This window comes from Bison bison, unplaced genomic scaffold (genome assembly GCF_000754665.1).
Source record: "Bison bison bison isolate TAMUID 2011002044 unplaced genomic scaffold, Bison_UMD1.0 scf7180017864134, whole genome shotgun sequence".
In the NCBI taxonomy this organism is placed as follows: Eukaryota; Metazoa; Chordata; class Mammalia; order Artiodactyla; family Bovidae; genus Bison; species Bison bison.
In genome coordinates this window covers 1,917,543-1,933,915 of record NW_011494706.1, presented here as the reverse complement: position 1 = coordinate 1,933,915, position 16,373 = coordinate 1,917,543, and the positions used below count along the sequence as shown (strand labels likewise).

The 16,373-nt window shown below is 38.2% G+C and overlaps 1 protein-coding gene across 2 annotated transcripts in view; it reads left to right on the top strand.

Moving 5' to 3' along the window:
* Positions 1-6,464, top strand: part of TAC1 (tachykinin, precursor 1) — a 9,472-nt gene extending 3,008 nt beyond the window's left edge. The window contains exons 4-6 of one of the 2 annotated variants that reach the window (XM_010839737.1): positions 303-326; positions 1,895-1,948; positions 5,556-6,464. In XM_010839737.1, coding sequence (XP_010838039.1) covers positions 303-326; positions 1,895-1,948; positions 5,556-5,605 — 128 coding nt within the window. In that variant the 3' untranslated portion in view covers positions 5,606-6,464. The remainder of the gene's footprint in view (positions 1-302; positions 327-1,894; positions 1,949-5,555) is intronic. The other variant, XM_010839736.1, reaches the window with a different exon arrangement.
* The last annotated feature ends 9,909 nt before the right edge of the window (positions 6,465-16,373 follow it).

Genomic DNA, 16,373 nt, shown 5'->3' with positions numbered 1-16,373 from the left:
GTCTCATAAGAAAACAAGAGACGTGGTATGGTCAGGCAGTTATTAGCAGACCTCAGAAGTCTCACAGACCTCAGTTTGAATCTGTGGCCCATGTAAACCACTTAAAACTATTCCTTTTGCTAAAACATTGCTTTTATTATTAATAATTTGGTTAGCATTTATGGTTTTGCTATATTCCTCAGGATAGTACATGAATGAGAAATGTTGCATTAGTTTAAAAATCTATTTGTTTTATAATTCTCTTTAAAAATGTAGCTCCTTTTAAACAAATCTATTTGCTAATTTTATCTTTCTTTCTATAGGACATGGCCAGCTTTCTCACAAAAGTAAGTTCCAAATTATTTTGACATTTATCAAATGCAAATATAAATTATATTGAATTCCATTTTATATAATATCTAATTTTCTGTTGTAATGTAGGATTTGATATTTTTAATTAACACAATTTAAGAATGGAGGATACTCAATTACATCCAGAACATAATTGTTTAAAGTTCTGTTGTTTAAACATATCATACCTACCATAAAGATGCATTATATTAAAAATCCTTTAGCTCCCAGCTAAACTGTTGTTGAATTCCTGACCCACAGAAACTGAGATAATAAATATTTGTTGTTATTTTAAACTGCTAAAGAAAGAAAAAAGAAGAGGAAAAAAGGGAAGGAGGGAGGAGTCCTTTAATTCATACAAATTGTTAGTTTTAGGTAAGAATTTCAATCCTAGGGGTAAAAATCCATCACACATTCCTCTTCCCTCATTTTCACCCTGCCACTTCCACTGCAAAAAACAAAAGCAAAAACAAAAACTAAAGCATTTATAGGCATCTCCGAGTTCATTTTAGTATGTTGGATTCCATGTTGACATAATTTATTAGAGTAATCCAGCAGTCAGTTAAGAAGATGAAGTGAATGTCTGAGTAGAGAATCCATACTAAAGTAAAGACAGAAATGTATCAATAGTTTTGTGATCCCATGATGGGATGGGAGACCTCAGTCTTTCCAAGCATAGCGAAACATTCTTAGGGCAGCAAAGGTGGCAGAATCGTGGCACTTGGCGGTCACTAGATTGCAGTCTCCTGGTTAATGGAACCAGAGTTGCAGAAAGTCCCAGGGATCCATCTTAATCACACTCACTTAGCCCAAGGTCCAATCCAACTTGGATTCTGGCTCACCAAGGGCAGAGCAGGCCACATTAAGATAGCAGCCATGTAGTATAAACCAAGCTAATGCAGTATAAGCCAAGAGACATTCTACCACTAGAGTTAAAATAATAATCCTTTCTAAAGGTTTCATCTTTGAAAATAAATAAATATTATTCATATTTATTTTCTCAGGATTTTACTTTCAAAGGAATTATATATAGCAAAATTCTATGTGATGAAAATAAATGTACTCTATTAATTCAAAACATACTTTTTCCACAGGAAATATTTTTTTAATCCAGTGAAATAGAAATAATGACCATTAGAAATTTATAATTATTGAGTATAGGATTCTGATTTAATTTAGCTTTAGTTTCCTGAGAAATATAGCATATTCAGTAATATGAGGATATTTCTATCACACATATGTGAAGTTGACTTCCTAAAAAATCAAAGCTTGCTCAAATAGCAACAATATTTAAAGCATTATATAAAACACATAAAATAGAATATGAATAAAGTATATTTGCTAATATTTAGCTGTAGAATTGAGAAAAGTGCTTTCATTGTATTATTTTATTTACTAAGACTTACTAGGAGTCTTTATTTCTTCAGGCTCATCAAAACTTGAAATAGTTATGCATTTATTATATAGGCATATATTTGGAAGCTTGCTTTTCTTGGTACTAGTTATAACAGTTTATTTCCTCAGATATATACATATTAAAATACCCCTAAATGTATTTTTCCAGGGCATAAAACAGATTCCTTTGTTGGACTAATGGGCAAAAGAGCTTTAAATTCTGGTATGTATAAAACCATGACTGGACATAAACAGTATCTTAAATCTACTCTACTTTCTCTAAGGCATTCTTTTCAAACTATTAAACAGGAATAATAAAATTAAAATGAGTACCTATGTTGAAAAAATCTAATTGCAATAAATAAATCCAAGAATGGATTTATAGCTGATTGAGCGAGCTAATACCACAACAGTAGTCTATCATTCTCAAACTCCTAGTGCCTTCCCCTTTTAATCATTACCTAACCCGAATCTTTGGGCTAGTCCAATATCCTTTCTCTTATATCTGTTCAATAGCTACATTTTACCTTACTGAACTAAGAGCGGTGGGGAAGGTGAAGGGGGGATTAAAACCAAGCTAATTAGAAAGTCTTACAAAAGGTTAAATCTGACAGTCTTCTAACACAGAAATAAACAAAAACAAATCCACTTTTACAAATCACTTGCTCTTTATGAAATTATAATAGCTCATACTCTATACCTCCTGATGAATGTTTAACACTAGGAGAGTAACATAGTCCATTCCAGTGCCTTAAAAAGAGAAACCATCAAATTATCCTAGAGGGTTATAATCAGTCCTGGCTATAAAACCCTTAAAGAGAAGGAGTGCTACAGTTCTCTTCATAACCCAGTTTAATTCTGAACAACTCTTTCACTTGATATAAAGCCTGCATATTTCCTTTCTTTTCTTTAATTTCTATATTGTATGTAAATGCCACCTGTATAGATCTGAAAACTCATTTCTTAACTCATTCATCATAGTATTTTCAAGGTTAAATAACCCCTGTATCATTTTCCTAGAGACTGATATTTTGTTAAGCTCATTCAGGTCTTATAATCCATTGGTTATTTTTCTTAGGAAAGCTATTCAAATTCTCTGTTTACCTTCAGTGAAATTAGAATTAAAATACTAATCATGTAAGTAATTAGAAAGTAATCATCACCCATCTTACCCATTTAGAGTATTTCCAGTTTCCTGAAAATCTATAACTAAGATGTGCTGACTTAACTAATCTTAAGAAGTCAAGCAAAAATGAGGTATTTTAGCCTATATGTTGGTTCTCTACCTTGAAAATTTAGATACTACTTTTATATTTCTTCATCAGTAATTTGGAGGGTTCTCAATTTTAAAGAAGTTGTGAATGTACATAATGAAACACTAAAATTGTTTTATTGCTATGTATTATCTTCCAGCTTTTAGAAATGGAATATAAGTTTAAACCACATTGGCGTTATATGTATCAGAAGTGTACACTAGCCCTTATATACCTGTGGTTTTCTTGAAACCATGCCAGTCATCAACTTTTCATTTTCAGAACTGATACAGGTTTCAGAACATGCTTAACTGTACAAATAATATAGATATGTGCAATTTGGAACAAATTAGATGCTATTAAAGGTACTTAAAATAGTAATATAATTATAGATAGTATTAAATAGAATCATTGTATGAATCACAATCAATGACTAAATCTTTGCTCCTCCATTTTAGTTAAGAAAATATCAAAGGAAAACATGGGCAAACATGTAATCTATAACAAATCAGGTACTTTGGCATATAATTAGTTGAGGCAAGGTTGTCATAGTGTCTATCACCTTCTAAAGCCATCTGATCCTTACCCTGTTGTGGTAAGGACCTTTGACAATCTGACAAGCCTAGAAACCATCTTCCCAGGGAAACCCTCATCAGTTCATACACACAAACATTTGCGGTTTTAGAGGGTTCGAGGACCAGGTAAGAACTTTGCTTCCAGTTAAGACATTGTTTTCCAGCTTGATCACTAATCTGTCTTTGGTCAGTTTACATTTACCTCCCTTCTCTGAGGAATAGAATTATGTTACGAATGCTTGTCAGCTTTGTACATGTTTGACATGTACACTATTAAAAACATTCAGCTTATTGTTGACCTCACTTAAGTGAATGCTGTATACTAATGAGCATCTGCTCAGTGGTAAAGGAGGGAAGTGACAACACTGGAGCCTCTACCTACCTTCTCTTTCAGCAAACCCTTCTCACTGAGAAAATTGGTTAGAGTGGCATCTATGATTCCTGATGTCTTTCACAGTTCTTTCTATTTAAAGTCAGTATTTTATCCATGCATACTGAATTTTTAAAAGTGCAGTAGTTTTAAAAATCATTTATCATGTAAATCTAAGTGTATAAAGTATTAGGTAAAATAATGAAAAATGGAAATAAGTATTTTGATCACAACAATCTGATCCTTATTCTTTTGTGGCTACAGACCCCTTTGAAATTATGTTTAATATAATAATATAATTTGGTACTTTTTTCTTTCCACATAGTCAAAGTACTTAAATTACTTGCTAGCTATATGTTAAATACCTTTGGAAACAGTGATTAGTGTTTCACAGGCCATTTAGGGTGCTAGGAGGTAAGTTAAACTATGTTGTATTTAGATGGTACAATTACCCTACTTACAGACAATGAGGTCGTTTTTAGTCTCATGGACAGTCTGTCATTGGAAGGAATCCAGAGGACAGGAAGAAACCTTCACACTATTAGGTACCCCTATCCTGGTGCCTAGTGGTAAAGAATCTGCCTCCAGTGCAGGAAACATGAGTTCGACCCCTGGATCAGGAAAATCCCCTGGCAAAGGAAATGGCAACCCACTCCAGTATTCTTGCTGGGGAAATCCCATGGACAGAGGAGCCTGGCAGGGTACAGTCCATTAAGTCACAAGAATGAGACAGAACTTAACAACTAAACCACCACCACCACATACCAGAAATCAGCAAACTTTTTCTGTAAACAGCCAGATGGTAAATATTTTAGACTGTGTGAACCATGCAGTCTCTGGAGGAACTACTCAGATCTGCCATTTTAATGTTAAAGTAGGCAAAGACACCTGGAGAGGGGAATGGCTACCCACTCCAATATTCTTGCCTGGAGAACTCCATGGGCAGAGGAGCTTAGTGGACTACAGTGCATGGGGTCTCAAAGAGTCAGACACGACTGAGCAACCAACACTTAACTAACTTAGGCAAAGACAATACATAAATGGATGGGTGTGGCCATGTTCCAATAAAGTGTTATTTACAAGAAAAGACTGGACTTGGCCCATGATCTATATATAGTTGGTTGACTATATCCTGGAATAAAAGTCCCACATTTTGCTTTCATCCTCCTACTATTCCTGTTTACTTTAGGCACTGTCTTTTCTGTAAATCACCAAGGTGTCTGTCACTGCTTGAGAAAGCTATGGAGAATCAATATTGCAATATATTGTGGAAGTATACTTTGAGGGCATCAAGTCTATAAGGATGACCAAAATAACCTAAGAATTCTGTGGATAGATCACTGTCAATCAGGATAAAGACTGAGACCCGAACAGAAGATGCACAAATAAGACTCTTAGAAATACTTCAGTGCAGGGATAAAGTTGTCTCTGACTCTTTGCGACCCCATGGACTGCAGCCCACCAGGCTCCTCCATCCATGGGATTTTCCAGGCAAGAGTACTGGAGTGGGGTGCCATCGCCTTCTCCGAGGGATAAAGTAATGAGTTTAAAATAAATTTCCTGTGCCTTGAACTTTGTTTATCTGTGTCAGTGATCCTCTTAACAAACCCTTTACCTTCTCTTTGTTCTCAGTGGCTTATGAAAGGAGTGTGATGCAGGATTATGAAAGAAGACGTAAATAGACTATCTAACATATTTATTGAGCTTCATTTGTGTCAGTGGTCAAGGAAAGGTAAAATGAGACATGCACTATGAGGAATAATTATTTATTTAATAATTGTTGTTTTGAGTTTAAAACTCAAGAAGTATTTATTTTTCATATTGTGGCAATATATGTTGTAAAAAAAATGTGTTGTAATTCTAATCTGACAACTCAGTCAGAAGTAGAAATCAGTGGTAATTTCTCCCCAAAGCACAGTGTTCAATGAAGTTGTAAAAACCTATCGAAGATATATTCTCCAAAGAAAGGAATCATTTCTGTTTCTTGGAAGCAGTCACATCAGCTACTACTAAGGAAAAGAAATTCACATATAGGCTGTGCTTCTCCATTTGTTTTCATGGTGAAAATGTGCTGAGAGTTGGTATCAAACTGTGTTTGTATCCCTGCAGCATGTTTCATGTTTTGTGACTATATAGAGACATTTAAAAAGTTTTACTGTGATTCTAAGGTATTTTATTGTACAATGTGTTGTAATAGTTAACATTTTAAATAAAAGAAAAAGTATCTTAAATTGGGCCTTATTCTTTCATTAACCTTTACGTCTAATGGCAACCTTTCTTTTAGAGGATATGTTCCAACCTGTTTTGGCTGTAAAATAATGAAACATAAAGCTACTAAATTTCTTTTTCTTAAGGAAAATGATTAAATGTAATCAGAGTTTCTCTTTCCCACACACGTGCGCCTGTTGTTCAGTCATTGGCATGGGATCCTTCATGGAGAAAACAATTACATTCTGGTTATCCAAACAGTAAAGGCTCAGTTCTGTTTACAAGTGCTTATGATTCCTTTTTACAAATAAAGCAACAACCTGCTTTAAAGATGAATTTTACTGATTATTTCCTTGTTGAGTAAAACATCAGCACAGTACTATTTCAGTCCTCCTTAAAGCCCAGGGATAAGCGTACCACTGTTTGAGTCTCACTAGAATTGAGACACTAAACCAAACTCTCACAAAGGTCACTGGAACATGCAGAAAGATAGGGAGCTGATAATATGGCATCATCCCCGTAACAAAGATAGAGCCCCTCTCTTACATATCTAAGAACTGCGTGTGAATTACGAGTGCCCATAACACTCCAGCAGAAGCACATGTATCAGAAATACTGAGCAATCAGAGGAAAGCTCTTGTGTATATATTTGAGGGAAGGACTGCCAAGTGCCTTTCTGATTGCACACTGTTACATACTGAATAACTCAGGACAAGCATCGCTCAGTGAAATAAAATTCTGCGAGTTTTTTCTGGACTAGTGAACTGTTTTTGATCAATGTTAAGGCAATGGCAACCCACTCCAGTACTCTTGCCTGGAGAATCCCATGGACAGAGGAGCCTGGTGGGCTGCAGTCCTAGGGGGTCTCGAAGAGTCGGACACGACTGAGCGACTTCACTTTCACTTTTCACTTTCATGCATTGGAGAAGGAAATGGCAACCCACTCCAGTGTTCTTGCCTGGAGAATCCCAGGGATGGTGGAGCCTGGTGGGCTGCCGTCTGTGGGGTCGCACAGAGTCAGACACGACTGAAGCAACTTAGTAGTAGTAGTAGTAAAACCATTTGTGAGACATGAGTGCTAAAGCATATTTTAACCTTTATATCTTTAAATGAACAATTTGTTCAAAAAAACTCCAGTGAACTGGTTTTCCTTACTACACATTTAAATACTACAGATTATATTGTGATCATCACTTTACAATTGAGGATATGAAGCTCAAGGAAATGTTGAGGTAAGAGATTATGATATAAGAGGAGTCAGGATTAGAAATGAATTATGAGGCCAAAATAGCAGAGCAAATTAATATCTAACAATGAGATTGATTAAGCAAACTGGCATATTGACACAACTGGAAATTATGGCATCACTTAAAATGGCATTATTGTGTGTTTAGTGACATAGAACAACATATCTGGTATATTGTTAAGCACACAGAAGTATTTCTGCATTGTATGTTTGTATATATTTTTGCATAGATGTTCCAACAGGAAGGAATCATGTAATAGATAAGACTGTGGGGTTCAGAGTCAAACTACTCCATTACTTAACAGCTGTGTGATGAGGGGCAAGTCCCTTAACTTCTTTCTGCCTTATTTTCCTCATCAGTAAAGCTGGACTAGTGATGTCACCAACTACTATCATGCACCACTCTACACAGAGGACAGTAGCCATATGGAGTTTAGGGGAGGGTCACAGGACATGATGCACGTCAAGCTTTGAGCATGATCTCCAGCATACTGTGAGCATTCTGTGAATTTTACCTGCTGCCATTATTACCTATTCTTCAAAGTCCCCAGAGAGAAAATTAGCACTATATTATAGCCAATAAATGCTTTTTGTAGACCCACTGTAGCAGCAGCAGCACAGGGGTCGATTCTAAATAGTTACCACACAAGTTAAATCTAGAACCGTTTCACAAATTGAGTGGCTCTTTGTGCTGTGCGTCAATGGGCCAGACAGCCCCCACAGCCCTTCGCTCTCTGAGATTCTATAAGTCTCTGCAGCAGGACCCCACAGTGCTGTCTGAAGACCCCCATCAGACAGTCTGCACTCCTGCTTGCTCTCCCTCCAGGCCCAGAAACCTAGCAACAGCTGAGCAGGAAAGAGACAGATTCAACTTGAAGTTTGTACTCATGAAATATTTACTATTACTTCCCCTCTGTGGCATACTTTCTTCAACTAAAATGAGTTTTTTTCACCTATATTCTTTCTAAAATATGTTTATTCTGTTACAAAACAGCAAAAAGATCAATCTGTATAGCTAAGTTACCTGAATACTTTATTGCTTTGGTTTGAGGTTTGTTTTGGGGGTTCTGTTTTGGTCAGGATCCAGGGCAAAAATAAATGATGCTCAAGCTGAGTCACAAAGGTGTGGGCAGGATGTGGAGAAGCCAGCAAAGGAATGTGGTCTCCTGGCTAGCATCCTTGGAGCCACTGCGATCCGTGGGCCTAAAGGATCAAGATGAGGAAGTGAGGGTCTCTATGCGCCAAGGGCCACCTGGTGGCTGTTTTCTTCATAGGAAGATGAACAGACACAGAATAGTCAACATGGGGGTGCGAGGAATAAGAGTGAGGAGATCAGTGAATATGTGCCCCAACCTCACCCTCCTCTTCCTGTCTAATTTGCTCTTGGTGCTTCCATTGGGCAAACCCACCTGGAAAACAAAGGCTTTGGAACTCTGCATACTGTACACACTGGAAAGTGGCAGAGATAGGGCACCATTGCAGCTGGAGAAAGCTGGTGAGCACACTGGGAGGTAGAAAGGAAGATAAGATGCCCAATACATCAAGTACTTCATTAGTGAAAGTGAAAGTCACTCAGCTTGTCCGACTCTTTGTGACCCCATGGACTCACCAGGCTTCTCTATCTGTGAAATTCTCCAGGCAAGAATATTGGAGTGGGTTGCCATTTCCTTCTCCAGGGATCTTCCCAATCCAGGGATCAAACCCTGGTGTTCTGCACTGCAGGCAGATTCTTTACCACTTGAGCCACCAGGAAAGCCCAAGTACTTCATTATTTTGAATCAAAAGGCAACTCTTAAGCAGAAATTCAAATAGAGAAATGAAGAGTAAAAATAAAAGTTGTTCTCTGAACACCAATTCTACTCCCCAAAGATACAGCTTCATGTGGCTCCATCCAAAGAAACAAACAAAATTAATCTTATTTCAACTTGAGCACATGCTGAAATCTCCCCTTTTAACACCAAATCATTATAAGCATTTTTTAAAGGTACATACATTTTTACAAGAAATTAATAAATACATTGGGATTTGTGAAAAACAGAATAAGGACTTTTGGTGAACCAGAAATTGTCCAGAAGGACCAGATTCCTGGAAAAGAAAGCACAGGGAAGCCACAGCTGTAAGCCACAGCCCTGTCAGGAAAATGCAGAGGTTGAAAGGAAGGTGTCAACCCCAGAATTGAGCACTGCAGAAGGGACTTTTCATCAGCAACCCTGGTGCCATGAGATCCAAAAACAAAATCTAAAAATTCTTTAGGAAAATAATATCTAGTGAAAGTATGAATTTGTGAAAGAAGGAAAACCAACTAAAAGCTATTAGCTTAAGCCTTTATTAACCATCAAAACAGGCTCAAGATGGCTATTCTTCTGGAGACCAGATAGCCTAAAGAATTCACACATTAGATTGATGAAGGTCAATCAGAGTTCCACTATTTGTAGAACTATTGTCAGAAAAATTCTGAGAATTGTTCAATGTTCAGATTCTCAGAAGGCATGGGGAACTTAGGCTGCTGCATTAGTCATGGGACAGGATTCAGAGACTGCATTTAATAAGATCTATCTAACACTAAAGACATCACCCAAAAAAACTGTTAGAACTAATAAACAAATTCAGTAAAGCTGCAGTAATTTTGCAGAGCACAAAATTAACATATAAAAGTCATCTTGTGTTTCTATATACTGAAAACTAGTTAGCTGACAATGAAATAAAGAAAAGAATCCTATTTAAATAGTGTCAAAAAAATTAAATAAGAATAAATTTAACCATGTGAGTGAAAATCTGAACACTGAAAACCATAAGGCATTGGTAGAAAAAAATTGAAGAAGACATAAGTGGACAAAGATTCTGTGTTCATGGATTGGAATAATTAATATTATTAAAATGTCCATACTACCCAAAGTGATCTATGCATTCAATGTAATCCCTATCAAAATTCCAATGGCATTTTTCACAGAAATAGGAAAACAATTCTGAAATGTGTATGGAACCAGAAAAGATCCCAAATAGCCAAAGAAATCTGGAGAAAGAAGAAAAAAAGTGAAGACATGATACTACCTGGTTTCCAGCTATATTACAAAACTATAGTATATCAAAACAACATGATGCTGGCATAAAAAAGATTTAGAGACCAAAGGAACAGAATCAAGAGCCCAGAAATAAATCCACACACACAGTCAACTAATATTTGACAAGGAAGCCAAGAATACTTAATGGGGAAAGGATAGTCTCTTCAATAAATAGTGCTGGGAAAACTGGATATGCACATGCAAAAAAAGAAAAAATGAAATTGGACACCTATCTTACACCTCTCACCAAAAGTAACTTGCAATGGATTAAAGATTCAAATGCAAGACTGTCAACCACAAAACCTCTAGAAGAAAACACAGGGAAAATCTTGGTCTTGGCAATAATATTTTGGGATATGATACCAAAATCACAAGCAACAAAGCAAAAATCAACAACTGGGATTACATCAAACTAAAATTTCTGTGCAGCAAAAAAAAAAAAAAAAAACAACAATCAACACAATGAAAAGGTAGCCTGTGAAATGGAAGAAAATATTTTCAAATTATGTATCTGATAAGGAGTTAGTTTCCAAAATAAAGAACTCTTACAACTCAATAACAAAAACAAACAAAAAACAAATAATCTGATTTAAAAATAGGCAGAGGACCTGAATGGACATTTTTATGCACAGAGCATACAAATGGTCAACAGGTATATGAAAAGATGCTTAACATTGCTAATCATCAGTGAAATGCAAATCAAAACCACAATGAGATATCATCTCATACCTGTTAGAATGGCTATCATCAAAAAGACAAGAAGTAACAAGGGTTGGCTAGGACACAGAATAGGGAACCCTTGTAAGCTGTTGATATGACAGTTGTTGGGCAAAAAGTATAGGAAGAAATTTAAAGCTCAAGAGAGAAAATAACTCCAAGCTGACAACTCCTCAAAAAGGTGGGACTTGTAGCCTTGGGCTAAGATGGCAGAGGAATAGGACAGGGAGACCACTTTCTCCCCCACAAATTCATCAAAAGATCATTTGAATGCTGAGCAACTTCCACAAAACAACTTCTGAACCCTTGCGGAGGACACCAGGCACCCAGAAAGGCAGCCCACTCTCTTCAAAAGGAGGTAGGACAAAACATAAAAGACAAAAGAGTTAAGGATGGAGACCCATCCTGGCGAGGGAGTTGCAAAGGAGAAGTTTCCAAACACCAGGAAACCCTCTCACCGGCAGGTCTGTGGGGAGCTTTGGAATCTCAGAGGGCAACATAACCGGAAGGGGTGGGGGGACCAGAATACATGTCTAAACACAACTCACAGTGGAGATGTAGCCCAAACGCTAGCGTCCGCCACCAGTGAGCAGGGGCTGAACAGGGAGACGCCGATTGTGTGCTTAGGATAAGGACCAGGACTGAATGCCCTGAGGACAATCTGAGAGAGCTAACGTGATATAGCAACCCAATAGGATAGCCAGAGAGAGAAAAAAAAGAGAGAGAGAAAGAGGTTTCCTGCGAAAAGCTCTAATCTAAGGCACAGCCTGGCCTGCTCACAGAACAAAGGATTGAGCGAATACTAAAAGAGAGCTAGCTGGCTGCGGATCGGCCCATCCCCCTTCCGGAGGCTGAGGCAGGCAGGCGATCCAAAGCCAGAAGGTGAGCGGCAGTCTCCGCCCCAGAGACGGCATCCTCCACAAAACTGTGCGCAGGCTCCCAGCTGCTAATCAACTCTTCCTGGGATCCTGGACAGTTGACATCTGCCAGGAGGGTCGCAGCCAGAGATCAGCTCCCCTGAGGAGACACACGGCACACCTGAGACAGCGCTCTTGCAGCGCACGCAGGAAACCCAGCATCTGGGACCAGGGAGGTGATTAAGACACAGCCCACCTGGGACAGTGCGCTTGCCAAGCATCTGGATGCCTGAGCTGCTCCAACCTGGGAAGGGCACAAAACACATGCCCAACTGAGTCTGTGCCTTTGTGGAGTACCCGAGAACCTGAACCTGAGCAGCTTAGACCTGGGAAGTACACAAAACCCAGGGCCCACTTTGGACAGTTCCCCTGCAGAGCAACCTGGAGCCTGAGCAGTGTAGACTGGGAAAGCATACACGCCCTGAGCGGGGGCAAACCCAGTGTGGCCCCACACACACCAGTGATATTTGTTTGCAGTGTCCCTCCCTCCCCGCAGCACAGCTGAACAAGTGAGCCTAAATAAGTGACCACCTTTGCCCCCTTGTGTCTAGGTGGAACTTAGACACTGAAGAGACTTGCAAACAGAGGAAGCCAAAATAAACAAAGAAGAAGGAACTGCTCTGGAACTGACAGGTGCAACAGATTAAAACCCTGTAATTAGCATTGGCTAAGCATTGAAAGGGGCCTATTGACCTTAAGAAGTAGTATAAGCTGGAACAAGGAACTATCTGAAACTGAACTGACCCCACTGCCCTCAACAGCTCCAGAGAAATTCCTAGATATATTTTATTATTATCATTTTTTAATGTTTAAATTTTTAAAAAGTTTTTAAGTTCTTTACTACACCTTTAATTTTCATTTTATAACCTACTATTACCTTGCAAAAGAAAAGACCCTATTTTTAAAGCAAATTTCATATATATATTTTTTATAATTTTTGTGATTGATTTTGTTTTGTATTTTTAATATTGTATTTTTGAGAGTCTAACCTCTACTCTAGTGTTGAGGTCCTTTAATGGACCAGAACCTGGTGGTCTGGAGTCAACGATAAGAAAGTAAAAGAGAGAGAGAAAGAAGCTGATATTCCTTGGTTTATGCAGAAAACCAATAAAGTTCTTGACACAGAGCTTGCGTCACTCATGAAGGCACCAGGCACCCTCTCGAGGGAGTGAAGGCATAGTGAGCCTTCTCAAGAGGGTCTTAGAAGCCCGGGCAGGAGAGTGAGCACATTGGGTTTCTACGCTCCAGAGAATTAGCTGGAGAGAGAGAGGGAGAGAAAGAAAGAAAGAAAGAAAGACACAGGGACGCAAGCTCTGATGGAACAAGGGTGTTTTATTCAACATAGCATGGGTATATATACTGTCTTACAAGGTAGCTATTTTCAGCAAAGATAAAGATCAAAAGTCCAGACTTACAAATTATCAAGGAAACATAAGGCAATCCATATCAAAGAGAGAGGGTTGTAAATAATCACTTTTACTGTATGGTTCATAAAAAGGAAGAGGGTCGTAAATAGTTACTTAACACCATATGGAAAAACCAACAAAGGAAATGCATGCATTCCTCAGCCCCGGGAGTGGTTTGCCACTCCACTTAATTCCTGAATATTCAGGAATTAATAAGGAACAGAGGATTCATGACAGATCCAAAACAGCACACAAGAAGCCTCCTGTTAAATGCTTCCTGACACTCTAGACTTCTAATCTTTGCTTTTTGGTATTTGTTATCAATTTTGTACCTTTAAGAATCCAATCTTCAGTACCCATTTTTACTTAGGGGTGTGATTACTGGCTTGATTGCTCTCTTCCCTTTTGACTCTCCCTCTTCTCCCTCAGGTCACCTCAATCTCCTCCCTCTGCCTTCTCTACTCAACTCTGCATCTCTCTGGGTGTTCTGGGCTGTGGAGAATATTTAGGGAACTCATTACTAGCTAGATTGGTCTCTCCCCTTTCGACTCTACCACCTCTATCTCCCTCCTCCCTCTTCTCTTCTCTATGTAACTCTGTGAACCTCTCTGAGTGTTCTAGACTATGGAGTGCACATAGGGAATTGATTACTGGCTATATTGCCCTCTCCCCTTTCGATTGCCCCTCTTCTCCTCCTGGTCACCTCTATCTCCCTCTCCCTCTTCACTTCTCCATGTAAATCTGTGAACTTCTCTGGGTGTCCCTCACTGTGGAGAATATTTTCACCATTAACCTAGATGTATTATCATCTGTGCTGTATGGATGGAGAAGTCTTGAGGATACTGTAAGAATAAGACTGAAAACCAGAGGCAGGAGGCTTAAATCCAAAACTTGAGAACACCAGAAAACTCCTGACACCAGGGAACACTAATTGACAAGAGCTCATCCAAAAGCCTCCATACCTACACTGAAACCAAGCTCCACCCAAGAGCCAACAAGTTCCAGAGCAAGACAGACAACGCTAATTCTCCAGCAATGCAGGAATATAGCCCTAAGCATTAAAATACAGGCTGCCCAAAATCACACCAAATCCATAGACACCTCAAAACTAACTACTGGACACTTCATTGCATTCTAGAGAGAAGAGATCCAACTCCACCCACCAAAACACCAATCTAAGCTTCCCTAACCAGGAAATATTAACAAGCCATTCATCCAACCTCACCCACAGGGATGAACCTCCACAATAAAGAGGAACCACAAACTTCCAGCATACAGAAAGGCCACCCCAAACACAGCAATCTAAACAAAATGAAAAGGCAGAGAAATATTCAGCAAGTAAAGGAACATGATAAATGCCCTGAAAGTCTACCTGAAAAAGAATTCTGAATAATGATAGTAAAGATGATCCAAAATCTTGAAAACAAAATGGAGTTACAGATAAATAGACTAGAGACAAGGATTGAGAAGATGCGAGAAATGTTTAACAAGGACCAAGAAGAAATAAAAAAGAGTCAATCAATAATGCATAATGCAATAACTGAGATCAAAAGCACTCTGGAGGGAACCAACAGTAGAATAACTGAGGCGGAAGATAGGAAAAGTGAGGTGGAAGATAGAATGGTGCAAATAAATGTAGCAGAGAGGAAAAAAGAAAAAATAATTAAAAGAAATGAAGACAACCTCAGAGACCTCCGGGACAATGTTAAACACCCCAACATTCGAATCATAGGAGTCCCAGAAGAAAAAGGCAAAAAGAAAGGCCATGAGAAAATACTTGACAAGATAATAGTTGAAAACTTCTCTAAAATGGGGAAGATAGCCACCCAAGTCCAAGAAATCCAGAAAGTCCCAAACAGGATAAACCCAAGGCAAAACACCCCAAGACACATATTAAACAAATTAACAAAGAGCAAACACAAAGAGAAAATATTAAAAGCAGCAAGAGAAAAGCAACAAATAACACACAAGTGGATTCCCTAAGGATAACAGCTGATCTTTCAATAAAAACTCTTCAGGCCAGAAAGGAATGGCAGGACATACCTAAAGTGATGAAAGAGAAAAACCTACAACCCAGATTACTACACCCAGCAAGGATCTCATTCAAATATGAAGGAGAAATCAAAAGCTTTACAGACAAGCAAAAGCTGAGAGAATTCAGCACCACCAAATCAGCTCTTCAACAAATGCTAAAGTATATTCTCTAGACAGGAAACACAGAAAAGGTTTATGAACTCGAACCCAAAGCAACAAAGTAAATGGCAAGAGGATCATACTTATCAATAATTACCCTAAATGTAAATGGGTTGAACGCCCCAACCAAAACACAAAGACTGGCTAATGGATACAAAAACAAAACCCTATATATACTGTCTACAAGAGACCCATCTCAAAACAAGGGACACATACTGACTGAAAGTGAAGGACTGAAAAAAGATATTTCATGCATTTGGAGGTGAAAAGAAAGCAGGAGTAGCAATACTCATATCAGATAAAGTAGACTTTGAAATCAAGGCCATGAAAAGAGACAAAGAAAGACACTACATAATGATCAAAAGATCAATCCAAGAAGAAGATATAACAATTATAAATATATATGCACCCAACATAGGAGCACCACAATATGTAAGGCAATGCTAACAAGTATGAAAAGGGAAATTAATAGTAACACAATAGTGGGAGACTTTAATGCTCCACTCACACCTATGGATAGATTAACTAAACAGAAAATTAGCAAGGAAAGACAAACTTTAAATGATACAATGGTCCAGTTAGACCTAATTAATATCTATAGGACATTTCACCCCCAAACAATGAATTTCACCTTCTTCTCAAGTGCACATGGAACACTCTCCAGGATAGATCACATCCTGAGCCTTGGTAAATTCAAAAAA